This window comes from Panulirus ornatus, chromosome 33 (assembly GCF_036320965.1).
Source record: "Panulirus ornatus isolate Po-2019 chromosome 33, ASM3632096v1, whole genome shotgun sequence".
Classification (NCBI taxonomy): Eukaryota; Metazoa; Arthropoda; class Malacostraca; order Decapoda; family Palinuridae; genus Panulirus; species Panulirus ornatus.
Window position 1 is genome coordinate 24,020,664 of NC_092256.1, and position 14,378 is coordinate 24,035,041.

General features: G+C 41.9%; 1 protein-coding gene across 4 annotated transcripts in view; it reads right to left on the reverse strand.

Moving 5' to 3' along the window:
- LOC139759635 (polycystin-2-like protein 1) overlaps positions 1 to 14,378 on the reverse strand; it is a 72,841-nt gene that overhangs the window by 21,537 nt on the left and 36,926 nt on the right. For all 4 annotated transcript variants that reach the window (XM_071682010.1, XM_071682009.1, XM_071682008.1 and 1 more), the window contains exons 3-8: positions 9,170 to 9,280; positions 8,361 to 8,491; positions 7,250 to 7,381; positions 6,115 to 6,239; positions 2,240 to 2,324; positions 1,403 to 1,542 (exon numbers count right to left, since the gene is read on the reverse strand). In XM_071682010.1, coding sequence (XP_071538111.1) covers positions 1,403 to 1,542; positions 2,240 to 2,324; positions 6,115 to 6,239; positions 7,250 to 7,381; positions 8,361 to 8,491; positions 9,170 to 9,280 — 724 coding nt within the window. The remainder of the gene's footprint in view (positions 1 to 1,402; positions 1,543 to 2,239; positions 2,325 to 6,114; positions 6,240 to 7,249; positions 7,382 to 8,360; positions 8,492 to 9,169; positions 9,281 to 14,378) is intronic.

A 14,378-nucleotide genomic window follows, 5' to 3' on the forward strand; every position in this document is an offset into this window, starting at 1 on the left:
TATGACTAACCATTCTGAGGCTTGCCAATGAGTCACAACTCCATGATTATGGGCAGTCAACCAAATTGACATCCAATGAAGTACAACCCCATCGATATTGTGACATAATATTTGCTAGTAACCTTTTATGTGGAACCTTATCAAATTCTTTTTTAGAATATTGAATGGTTTTTGGAAAAGAGTTTAGTCTGAATCTATATCTGGTGACTTACCAGCGACAGCTAAATGCAATAGGAATTTGTTGAATACCATCTTCAGCATTCACATCATGGCATTACAACGCAACTCCTTTGTATTTAGAGTCCTCAACCTTGAAATTAATGAAGAATACACACCTGAATAGTGCTAAATATGAGTTTTTATGGATGAAGAAGTCAAATAATTATGTTACATACCAGTAAAGCAAATGGGATACAAAGAGAATAAGAACGGCCCTCTAATGAATAGGGTAATGTTTCTTGTTGTTCATGAAACACCCATTATGGTACTACTAATGACATCCCCTTGAAAAAAACCTTCGTTAAGAAATCCTTTCTCTGGTTTCCAATACTAAGGCAAAGCTTCAATGTAGGTCTTTAAAGCTCAGCATCAGCAGATGACGACACATTGTCATCATTTCTTTTATGTTAACTCAGATGACATGGGTAACTGAATGCCCTAATCAAGGGTACCTCATTAATGCCAAATGAGGATATTCCCTCTAAGGTTTAAGTCCTCTGTTCTTAAAACTTCCTCGTTAACATGGGAAATGGCGAATATGTATGAAAAAAATATATAAATATATATTTTCATTATTATACTTAACTGCAATTTCCCACATCAGTGAGGTAAAGCCAGTAAACAAATGAAGAATGACCCTCCACCCATGAAGAATGACCATCCACTCATATACATATATATACATATAAACGACTATATACACACATATACATACATATACATATCAACAAATACATACATATACATATATACACATACACAGACATATACATATATACACATACAGAGACATATACATATATACACATCTACACATTCATATTTACTTGCCTTCATCCATTTCTGTTGCTACCCCGTCCCACAGGAAACAGCATCCCTACCCCACGTCAGTGAGGTAGCTCCAGGAAAACAGACAAAAAAGGCCACATTCATTCACACTCAGTCTCTAGCTGTCATGTGTAATACATTGAAATCACAGTTCTCTGTCCACATCCAGGCCCCACAGATCTTTCCATGGTTTACCCCAGACATTTCACATGCCCTGGTTCAGTCCATTGAAAGCACCTTTAACAGACTCCCTCCTTTGTAAAGTTAATATGGGAAGCTTCCTACATCATATCTATGCTTACAGCATACCTAAAATTTATAGTAAAACTGAAAAAAAAAAAATGAAATTCCTTACTTAATAACACAGAAGAGATTGATGTTTGCATTATAAACAGTGAAATCAATGAAGACAGCACGAGTTCCCCTCTGAATCCAAAGATTTTGACGTAGATCAGCAAGAATGTCCTTACTCACACTCCTGTTTAAGCCAAGATCCTGCAAAACAGCAGAGCAAGATGGCTTGTCAAGCATAGAAAACCACCACCTCCATCACAGAAATTATGAAACAGATAAAGTAAATTTTATTTAAAAAGATGCCTGTAGCACTTACAGATCTAATATAATTATATAATAAAGTTAACAGGAAAGATCCTTCAGAAGGTGCTGTATGTAGATATGCTTTGGCATGTATATTAACATTTACCAGCAATTAAGAGTTCACGGCACTCACAAAATTTTTCTTAGCAGTATGCTAAAATCAAGTAAGTTTATATTTGTAGGAACAATGATAATCAAGCATAACTGACAAAGAAAGTGAATGGAGAAGGTTAGGAATTCAGCAACCATGCAGCTCATTTACTGAAAGGAAATGGCAGCTTGGTGCTGATGAGAAACCAGTGAAGTTGAAAACATGTCTGTATTGGAAACTACTGAAGTACATGAAAGAGATGGTAAAATATAAAGCTATAGTGATGCATGAAAATGATGTATCCGCAGATCTGAATATTTTCCTTTTTCTGGATCATAAGGATGCAAGTGGAAAGAAAAATCATTCATCTGAAACTGAAATACCGCTGTTGATAAAGTAAGGGCTGGGGCATAAAAATCAAGGTTCAAGGAATCTAAGTCTATTTTTGTTTTTGCTTATAATGAACTTTAAACTGACAAAACACAAGCATAAACTGTGACCCACCTGGTAACTTCCTGCACCGGAGTATGTCGCAATTTTCCCCCAGTGACTTGAGCCTTTCATTTCTTGCTCGCTGTGGTACCTCCAACTGTGGAAAGAACTGCATTAATGTTTCTGCATCTTATATGCCAAAAATGAAGGTTCTCAAGTATAAAAAACACTTACCTATTGTAGGCAGTATCTTATAAGTATGTCTAACAAAGTAATTGCTCAGCAACGGTTAAAACACATTCCTGTCCAAAATAAAATGTATGTGGCTTGTGTATGCTCATCCACTGAGGCCTGACAACAATACAGTAACATACCCTTGCCTTTTATGTCATAAATAACAAGTATCTATATATTAGATACTGTTACTGTCAGGAATCAAAAATGTTTTCGTCGTTTTAATGGGAGAGAGAGTATGGAAGAAGACTAAATGGAGGCTATGAAGGCCCTGCTTATGGTAAGAAAAATGGATTTCATCCTTCAAAACATACCTGTTTCACCTAAGGAGAGAGCCCTATAAGCTTCCACGAGCATGCCAATAGGAAGAGGGGACTGAAAATCCTAAGCTAAATTAAAAAAGTTTATTCTTCAAGTCATTATTACCTACCACCCCATACCATCCTATTCTGAAGGTGGCATACCCAATATAACATCATTCCATAGGTACCTGATACGAGAGAGTTTTCATGAAGCTGGCGCCAGAGTTCCCAACAGTCTACCACATGAGACTGCCCATCTGGTTTCATGGGAGGAGAAACCTCTGAAGAAACACTCAGGAAAACTGTTTCCCGAGGAACAGTAGCAGATGAATCACCAACGTTAGGCATGTTGACTTTATTGTTTCACCGTATGGAGGAAAACTGGATCATGAAGACTTAACAGATGCAGACGACTTAAACGCTTCCAAGACGAAAGAAGGAAGCAGGTCCTGCCAGGAAGTAATAGTTACGTAGGACTACGGTGTACAGCTGCCTAACCAGGGAGAGGAGTAACACTGTTGCTTGGATCCAGGACGAGCCATGGAAGTTCAACCTCCGAATGTCATAAGCCCAAGTGACACCTCGCAATCTTTTCATACAGACTTGATACGCTGGCACAAGAAACTAGTCTTTGCATTGGAATCTATTATATTTTAACATAACATGAACCAACGAAACAATGCTGGACGTGTTTTTACAACGCCCAAGGGGGAAGACAGTTCCAGTGGAAAAGCACTGGAAACAAAATGCAACTAGTAGCGGTAGGTAGTGGTGTCATGGTCCACATGCTCTTCTTCAAGTTATTGATAAGCAAAGTCACCACATACAATCTCGGACGACTGGTATACAATCTACGTAAGGACGGTCAAGAAGGTCATTGAAACGACACTATCATAAACACATCTTTCAGTAAACAATAACAAACCATACCTGCCATCTAGTGGCTGCTGTTATTAATTAATATTGTCCACAAATAATGTTTGAACATGTAATATATGCTTTAGTTTGATAACGTTTGGAACTTTACGAAAAAATAATTTCATACATGGGTAAATGTAAATACTATATCTATTAGTATGTTTTCTCTTCCATACATGTCTGATTTTTCTATAAAAAATAAAACTTATCCAAACTAAGGTTAACTACAACTGATTTATTATCAATAAATTCTTGGAGCAATGCAGTTCATCAATGAAAAAATGTCTACGACCTAGGAACTCGAGAAGTGGAAGAATTGGTACTGTGCCTTCAACTTCCTGTACTAACTATAAACATGAACCTAACAAGTTAGAAGTATTCACTGGCTACGTTACACCTAATGTCCATGGTCTTATCTCCGAGTGTGAGGCATGATGAGGACACAGACAAACACTGCTGCACAAGAAGCCAGGAACGTATTCACAAGGGGAGGGAGGGCGTCCGGGGTCGAACCCCTCTACTGTAAGCAATATAAGACACATCTAATAATGATAACGATTAATCTACATTTACAATCATTCCAGCTCTTTTAGTCTCTTGAGGGGATAAATTAAATGCATATATTTGTCCGATTAACTGCTTCTGTAACTTAAATTTGTAACCAATCGAGCAACCGCATCCCTTTTCACCAACTTTCCAAAACTTTGTTTTTGAAAATGAATTTGTTCTATTTGCAAAAGCATATACATCTGCTGTATCGTTAAAACTCCTTTCGTTCAGGCAATCAGATGCTTTGTCATCAAATATCACATTTGCTTCCATAAAAAATGGTCGCTGGTCTCATGCAATATTCTACATCGATGATCAGTATATAGAATTTGACTAATAATAGAAAAAATGTGGTTGAGAAAGATGAAGAGCGTGTGCTGAAATGATTTGGAAATATGGATAGAATGAGAGAGGTAAGGTTGACAAAGAGGATATATATATATATATATATATATATATATATATATATATATATATATATATATATATATATATATATAGTAGAGGGGACAACGATAATGGAAGACCCAACTGGAGGTGGATGAATGGAGTGAAAACCATTTTGAGAGAACGGGGCTTGAACATGCAGGAGGGTGAAAGGCGTGCCTGGGAAAGAGTGAACGATGTGGTATACTAGGGTCGACGTGCTGTTAACGGACTGAACCAGGACATGTGAAACGTCACTGTGGTCTGGATGTGGATGAGGAGTTGTGGTTTCGGTGCATTACACGTAACAGCTGGAGTGTGTGAACGAATGTGGACTTTTTAGTCTGTTTTCCTGGCGCTACCTCGCTGACGCAGGGGAGGCGATGCTGTTTCCTGTGGGTCGGGGTGGCGCTGGGAATAAATGAAGGGAAGCAAGTACGAACATGTAGAGGTGTGTGTATACATATTTGTGCATATGAGTGGCGGGGTCTCTCTTCATGTTTCCTGGCGTTACCTTGATCACGAGATCCAGTTCCAGGAAAACATGATACTTGAACACAGGCGGCTCTGATCAGGCTTGGGCTCTGGGTTAGGCAGAACACAATTGTTAGATCTATTTTGCTTCACTGAGTGTCGTCACTGCTGGATCAAAACCTTTGGCTGATAGCAACGACACTGCCCTTTCTGACGGACCGACGTTGGCAACTCAGGAGTGGGGTCCAAAAATGCTTCAGGGGAAACAATCGACAAACTCATGAGCGAAGTCCATCCCCTGAAGCAGTAGGCAATAAATGAAAGACAAAAGGAAACTTTCCAAATGTTTACAAGTCTTGTGCCGCTTCAGCAACCCTTCACGGCTCAGATTCGGCTTCGATGTTTGCGGCTGTCTCTCTGAGGGTACAACGGGATTTCTAGTTGATCTTTACTTATTACATGTTCTGTTGGACACGTGTGTGTGTGTGTGTGTGTGTGTGTGTAGGGGGGGTGGAGTGACTTATATGCACAAGTTAGATAACTAGCGTCACTTTGCCAGTAACTCTGGAGGAGTATGTGCCAAAAGTTACTTTTTGTAGACATATACCAAACCGGTGGGGTCGTGTATACAAAGACCGGGCTACAGGGACTACAACATTAGTGTAGTCTTATCATTGCAATGCAAACCAACCCTACGTCAACACTTTTCTTGTCCTGGTCATTGTATTCTATGGGAAACCATCGTACATCTCTAACTAAAGCGACCAGGAGTCTTATCTCTCATAAGAAGCAATTTATTTTTTTCTTTTCACAGAGGGTTTCATCAGTCATTATAATGCATTCATAAGTAAGATATAAATAATTTTCATTTGTTTCTGAATGTTTACATGTTACCCCCCCCCCATCACTCTGGATTCTTCTTACTCTTTTAACGTAAGCCTGTTTGACTTATACAAAAGGTCTTAAGTGTGTGAAGGTCATATTCTATATTCCATGACCTAGAGCCAAAATGAAAACAAAATTAATATCAATAATAACACTTACGCTGAGGTGTTTTGTTCACCGAAGTTCCTCTTGTCTTCGGCGGCCGGGGAGTACACGTCGTAACATTGCCGGATGGCTCGCTTGAAGTCATCGGGCACAGTACAGGAGTCGTTGCGCACCCGAACCTGTGAATTACGTTTTTGTAACAATACAGGGAGAGATTTCTGCTCTCATGGGGCCTCCATGTCCAGAACCTTCCCTACCATCGAACAACTTTAAACCTATGTATTCCATTCATCCAGGCCTCTAGTTCTACATATCCTTAAACTTTTCTGACAAGTTTCTTGCTCAATTCCTTTTTATGAACCCTTGAAGCTTTTAGGCACCTTTCGTACAGACGTTTGCAGTCAACACTGTCATCTGATTTTAACAATTTGGAAAGTCTTTGCTTACATCTACGAAGAGCATCGTCTACCTCACTATTGCTCGTGGTCTCTGAGGATTTGGGAGAAAATACTTCCCACGTATTCCCTGTGTGTTGTAGAAGGCGACTAAAAAGGGAGGGAGCGGGAGGTTGGATATACTCTCCAGTTTTTACTTTTCCATAAGAAGGCACACAATCATAACGCAATCATAACTAATATCTAAAGAGGAAGTCAAACACAAACATAAAAGAGAACTGACATAAAAAAATCATATGTACTACCTACCGGCTGAAGTTGAAGCCGACCGTAGGTACAAGTTTAGCCTCTGAAAGGTAAGTGTGAGGAAGACTTATTCTGTTGGCTCGCAGGACGGCTGACCTCTGGAGGTTAATTGTGAGGAAGGCACTACCTTTGATGGGTAGTGAGCTGTGAGGAAGAATGACATCTGATGGGTAGCTGTGAGCTTGACTTACCTCTGATGCGTGGCTGTGAGGGTTTAACATGCGATAAGTCACTATGATCTCTGATGAGTGGATGCGACGTGAACATGACAGACAGGTGAGAGGGAGTCGAAGTCCACGATGGACAACCGTAGAGACACTGACTTATACCAGACAAGAGAGAGAGAGAGAGAGAGAGAGAGAGAGAGAGAGAGAGAGAGAGAGAGAGAGAGAGAGAGATATGGTATAATTACCTTACAACAGACGAGTGTAAGGCAGAGTCTGAGCTCTGTAGAGTGGTGTAGCCTGACTCATGAGGTAGAGACTGACCTGCCTCATCCTTGGGACGCCCAACATGCGGTTCTCATACAGTATGTTCCGGTCGTCTTCCTCAGTGGAGTTGAGGGCCACGTCGTACCAGTACTCCCAGTAGAGGCCATCCAGCATCACGTTCTCAGTGAACTGTAAACACAACAACGCACGTCACTCTTGCTACCCGCAATCATACATTTCCGTAATAATTATTGTTACCCCCATCAAGATAATACATCACCAGAAGGCCCAGTGATTAAATATGTCTCATACTCTTACATCATGGACCAATTTAAGGACTGAAATGTCTCATGCTGCTCAGGTTGAGTCTACTTCATCCCAGGGGATGTGTGAACCTCGCCATACAAGGGTCACTCTCATGTACATAATAAAACGTTACTCACGCACGGAGGGACTTTGTTTTCCTCTCACCGTTTCATGTTACAGTTTTCTGTAGACGAATGAAGTAAAAACATCGACTGCTATAATAGTTTAGTCATCCTACCATTAACCTTAACATACCTAGTATATCATCCTCAGTCATGCTGCCAATGATAATAAATTTAAAGCGTGACACGTGTGTCTTCAACAGCCACTAAGACGAATAGTGTGTTGTGTTAATTATAAGAAAAAAACATTAAAGCAGAAAAGAATGTCAAAAGATTTATGGGTGAAGGTGACAGACTACAACTGTATGAGCATAATTATACTAACAAACACTGTACATGTTAAGAGTGAAATGGGAATGTAACAAAAACGATACATAGATGTCAGGATGTATCCACAGCCGGGCAAGGTTTGGTGGCCGGGTTTGCGCCTAATCATCCGTCTAACATTAGCAAGATGACTGGTTCACTCTGAGCGCGTCGTTACGACCCTTGAGCCAGGCTGCGCCACCCCTGACCAAGACCGTACGATCCTTGAGCACAACGATACGACCTCGGGCTTGATGTTCTAATCTGTGATCCATATGTCAGGTCCAAGACAAGGCCCTCATCCCCAAGGGTCGTCAAGTCCTTGCTCAACGTTCACATCATGTTCAGAGGTCGTACCGCTGTGGTGAAGCAGTCGTCAACAGCCTTACCACCAGAAGAGTAAGTCTCCCTCTAGTTGAGGGAGTAAAACCTACCCTCCAGAAATCCATGACCTGGGTGGAACCCCGGAAGGTGTTCTTCGTGTCTGGGTAAGGGGCGTCCAGGAAGAGGTCACTCAGGACCTTCGTGTAGTAGTACATGGTCGGCGAAGTCATGCCGAAGGTCACTGTGGGAGACAATAATACATTCATTACTGGTTCTTATGAAGTACTACATGGGTCACCCTTCCCTATGGGAATGTCATGGATCATAACAGACACAACTCATCTAAGACATCACAGAAAATGACCTATCAATGTTTAACCTGACTCGCTCCAGTTTCTAACTTAAATTTCTAAAGAAAGGTTTCTACTGTCACAATGTGGTAAGATAGTCCAATAACCTCAGTGGCCTGATGAAAATGACATGACAGTCTAACTTTGATTAACTTTCTCCTTAGATCATCAAGATGTCATTGTTACTTTGAAGTAATTTACTTGTGATACACGTGATGACATAAACGATTGTATAACCCATCCTCATCTCTCTCTCTCTCTCTCTCTCTCTCTCTCTCTCTCTCTCTCTCTCTCTCTCTCTATCTATCTATCTATCTATCTATCTTGTCCTGTGTACTTTACTGAGCGGTAAAGACTTTATAAGACACGTGCCTTATGTAAGATTGCTGCCAGACCACGTCGCGCGAGGCTACACACTATGTCTGGACAGCAGGAGACATGTCTATCTCCCCTGGGGGGTACACACTCCTGCTGGGTACTGACAACGGGGAGGGTAGTGGGTGGGTGGGGAGAGTACTGACAACCTGGGTGATGGGGGAGGGTAGTGGGTGGGTGGGGAGAGTACTCACAGATACACAGGATGATGAGGAAGATGATGTAGACGACCAGTTCCCTGAGCGTAGTGCGGACGTAGATCTCCCGGTCCTCCTTCTTGGTCATCTGCCGGGTGGCCCACATACCTGCAGGGCAACCACACCTGTCACTCCTCTTCCCTGCTAGGCTACACCTGTCACTCCTCTTCCCTGCTAGGCTACACCTGTCACTCCTCTTCCCTGCCAGGCTACACCTGTAACATCTTGTCACCACACCTGTTCAACCTGTGAGCATGACGGTACGACACTTGGTCACTTTAGCGCCAGGTCAAACGTCATGTCATCATTCTCCAGGCTCGTACCGTCCTGCTCAACACGGTAAGAGGAACACTCATTTTTCTGATCCTTATCACAACACTAGGAACACCTGTATGGGACAGACATACCCCTGAGAACATCTGTATGGGACAGACATACCCCTGAGAACACCTGTAGGGGACAGACATACCCCTGAGAACATCTGTAGGGGACAGACATACCCCTGAGAACATCTGTAGGGGACAGACATACCTTGGAACACCCCTAGGAACATCTGTAAGGAACATACATATTTACTAACACCCCTGGGAACATCTGTAAGGAACATACATACTTACTAATGTCCCTGGGAACATCTGTAACGGATAGACATAAGTACACAATATGTTTATGTTATTGTAATTCCAGATGTGTCAACACGGTGTCACTCAGCTGAATGACACTCAGGTGACACACACCACCTGTGCAAGAACAATGCTCAACACCTGTGTCTCACACCGGATTATGCAATTGAGTCACACATTACATGGTACACACCTGTGACTCACGCACTGGATGATAAACACCTGCGTGTTATAATTGAATATAAGCACCCGTGATGACTCATTATGGATGGTAAACACCTGTGAGACAGTGGCTGGTAAACACCAGTGAACCGTCTGAATTCTTACTCTGCTTGTAGCTCCACATATTGACGAAGACACGGGAAACCATCTTGTCACCATATGAGCAAATCGTATTACAAAAAATTGTAAAAAAAGAAAAAAGCATCGAACCCGTACATTAACTCCTGCAGGAGACGCCCTTACGTTCTCCTGCAGGAGAAGAAAGGCGTTCTCCTGCCTGGTCTTCATGAAGCATTGACCTCATGAACAGCAGAAGGAAGAACGTTAGCTGGAAAACACCTACAGCGGGTCCTTCATGACCAGTCAAGACCCAGACACCACAACACCTGAAAACGAAAATGACTTTCAAAAAGTGTGTGTGGGAGTGGGGGAAGCGTTAATGAAATAATACAGGTGGAAATTTGCAGCCAATAACGCCAGAAAGAAGCAGTAAAAACGCCTGGCCAGCTATAACGAAGGCATTTATTGCACCGACCCTGTCCGTGTGTCCAATTGTGGAGGCGAGTATCTGAGCCTGGCGTCCAGACCACCCGGCACGAGACTCACGTCGTGAGTTCGAGAACATTCTGGATCACGTTACCTACTGACGCCGCTCGGTTACTGCCTTGCTATCATACATACTGTTGAGGAGAAATGTACACCCTTAGAGCAAGACGGTACAATACATCATGCACGAAGGTACGATCCTTGAGCACAACGGTACAATCTATCATGCACGAAGGTACGATCCTTGAGTACGACGGTACAATCTATCATGCACGAAGGTACGATCCTTGAGTACGACGGTACAATCCATCATGCACGAAGGTACGATCCTTGAGTACGACGGTACAATCCATCATGCACGAAGGTACGATCCTTGAGTACGTTGTTACGATCGTTGGACATGATGGCATGGCCATTACTGGTGAGGAACAATAAAAGGCAGGCCATCATCAAGTGGTGCCACAGTGTTGAAGGCGGGGAGGGATGATGATGACGGTGGTACATCAACAGTATGATACACATATCAACGGTATTCATCATTTCCTGCGAAGTAGTAAGAGACCAGCATAATCTGTCGTCAGGTCAATAGTGATTTAACCTGAACATGGGATTACTGGGAATTTTGACCCAGCCAACGTGTGGCCAAGACACTTCCTGCAGTTGTGCCAGGATTACACTCAAGCATTAATGTCTGCCATGTAACGTGTGACAGACGTACAACAACAGTTTGTATAACACGATCCCACCAGCCTCGATTATGACGTGGTGAGTTACCTTGTCACTGCATAATTAAACCCGATTGGTGTTAATGCGTACGTGTGTTGACGTCACTGGCGTCTTGCTCAGTTATAAACGAGGGAAGAAGAATTGTGTGAGGGAGGGAGGGTATGTCAGCAGAGATTATCATGATGTACAGTGGAGACAGGATTACGCCCCTCCTGTCTTGCTGGTAGTTAAAGGCGAGTGTCAGGTTGTGGGGTTGTGGTAATGACGACCTTAGTGGTGTCTGAGGCTAAGGAAGGTCGTCCCTACCAGCCATAAACAGTGGTAAAATCTCATTACGGTCTCCCCGGGCTGTGACGTCACCAAGCTAATCTGAAGAGGAAAAAAATTGTTTGAAAAACTGACCGTCTGATCCCCCCCCATCTAATCTTTAACCCCCCCCCCCCACACATACCTGGGCCCCAGGGTCACCTATAACTCCAACTGGACTCTTCTGATGACACACCAGCAGAGTTAATGGTGTGTACACAAGAGACACCTTCTTGTAGTGGGACGCCCGAGTCAAAACTGGAAGGCTTTCTATTCCCAGGTCAGCCTCCACCTGTACAAGACCCTGGTGACAGTCTTCTACCTAATTCTAAAGTCGTATGACTGTAATGTTGGCAGTCATGATAACATCTTCCCTCGGACACCCTCTCTTCCCTCCTTTGTCTTTCCCAATATAACTTTGCTTCTTTTAATAGTCAAGTCTACAGAAACTTGAAGACCTCATAAATTTTATTCCTTTTTCTTTTACAGTTTTCTTGCACGCGAGATGGCCCAGTTTTGAGACATGTTTAAACCGTGTCATATCGTTTTAAAAAGTGTGTCAAATGTTAACATAAATTAATAAATTCTAATACTAATAAGATAATAGAAACCCCCTGAGTACGACTTGGGTATGATGGCGTGGAGTTTGACCTGCTCCTTAATAATGGTAGAGTTGCCTGGGTTGGTGGGTGAACCATGAGTTGTATACACGACACCCTCCTGCACCTGACCCACCTACCCACCCCTAGTGTTCGTCCTTACTGGGGTTACATAATGTGTGTAATCAATTCCTTTTACGATTACTGATAGATTAAACTGATACCTTGCAAATTCATTCTCAATGTTACTGAGATCTGCATGTGATATAACGATAACCCTCACAAAAATTATCGTACGTTGATAATGGTATTTTTTTTTTGTCAGCGGTTTAAGAAAGTACAGCAAATACTTCATGTAATTAACACCAGACATAGTTTTCAGTGGAGTAAAAATAGTTCTACATTTGTTACACGTACACTGAAGATATGCATGCGACACTGCTAACCATGAATACACTCATACAAAAACATCATGTGATGGACATAAACAACTTCCCAAACATTCTATTCCATAAATACGTAACTGAAAAAACGATTTTCAACTTGTCATCTCTGCCCTATGATAACAATAACTCTGTCTTTACTTGTTGCTGGTTACAACTATAATCACTTGTTGCTTTTAACAGTAACTGCTTCCACTTGTTGCCCGATATAACCTCTGGATTCAGATTTTGCCTGTTAAAGTAATTGTATTCAATTGTTGCCTGTTACCGTAACTGTATTTACCTGTTGCCAGTTATAATGACTGTGTTCACCACAAACACCAGAATATTCAGTTGTTGACCATAACTTGGGCAGTCATGGTCTGGCGGGTGTAACAATTTCAGGCGGGTCAACACTTGTGTTCCGGGGGTGTGCTCTTCATGCTCTCTCTCTCTGTTGTGTACTGACCATTTATCTTCTTTATCCTACACATTGTATTACCTATATATCAAATAAGATTTTAAATCTTGATACTGAATTTGACTTGTAATAACTCAAGTTATGCTGGTTTTATGATAATCTGACTTCTGGTCTTGCTGTCACACAGCTTTAACTATGTATTTTCATTTCTTCTCTTGGCTCTGTTCTTCGTCAGGTTGTACACAAAAACTGAATACATCTGTTTATCCACACATCTGTTCGTACGATAACACACAAGGTAGAGCTACGATCATGAAGGATTTGTGACAGCAAAGTTAATGTTTATATAAAACACTTCGTCCGCCATGTACGCACGTTCGTCCAAAATACACTCATCTACGTGCATCATAAATACAAGGTTGCAAGGAACAGGGCATTCCCAACCGTACGTTATCTCTACCATAAAAAGCCGGTCATGTCGGTGTAGACAGACATGATGATGAAGTTGCCAGGTGCACGAGAACTAATCCTTACACACGGTTGCTAATTATTCATCCATTTCCTTGGTGGGATAGAAATTGCAAGCTATTAGAGCGATATCTTTTCGAGGAAATATAATTTCGTTGAGTGGGAAGATATGAAGAGGAGAAACGGCGAGGGTAAATGGTTATACCACAGAACAACGTCATTCTGCTGTTCTTCCGTAGGAACCAACAGACGAAGCCTTCGGAGAACTTTCCAGGATTATATTACATTTTTCGTTGAGGAAATTAATACATTTTCGCTAACGGTTGGTTAGTGCCACATATTTAAGTGCATTCTAGTTTTCCTTTTTGTGTGAGATTGTTTCAGATCGCATAAGCCCATTTTAATGTGCAATCTACCTCCGTTATTAGTTAAATCATGTATTTTGACTATATAATCATCCAGGTTTGTCTGTATTTCTGCCGGTCTGTGGTAGTGCCTTTGGTAATATCGTAACTACATCTTGTCACCAATATCATGAGAGGTTGTGAGTCTGTCCTCCCTCCCCAGTTTTACTACAATCTGTCTGTGTGTCACTGTATCAGGGCAGGGCTTCTCATGGCAGGGTTCGAGTCTGTCCAGTTAGTATGAGTTGGTCATGACGTTCACACCTCACTCAAGTGGCTCAATCTAGAACAGTCAGGTCAGATTCACAAGACATGTGGCACGGTACAACGTCCACCATGCTCATCTTCCTCTACATTTACTTTCCCAGTTCCATTCTTGAGCACGACGAGACTCTTAGGCATAGCAAGACACGGCCTCCGACCACAATTTTAAATGGTCAGGTCAAAGGCCAGAAACAAACAGGTTTGT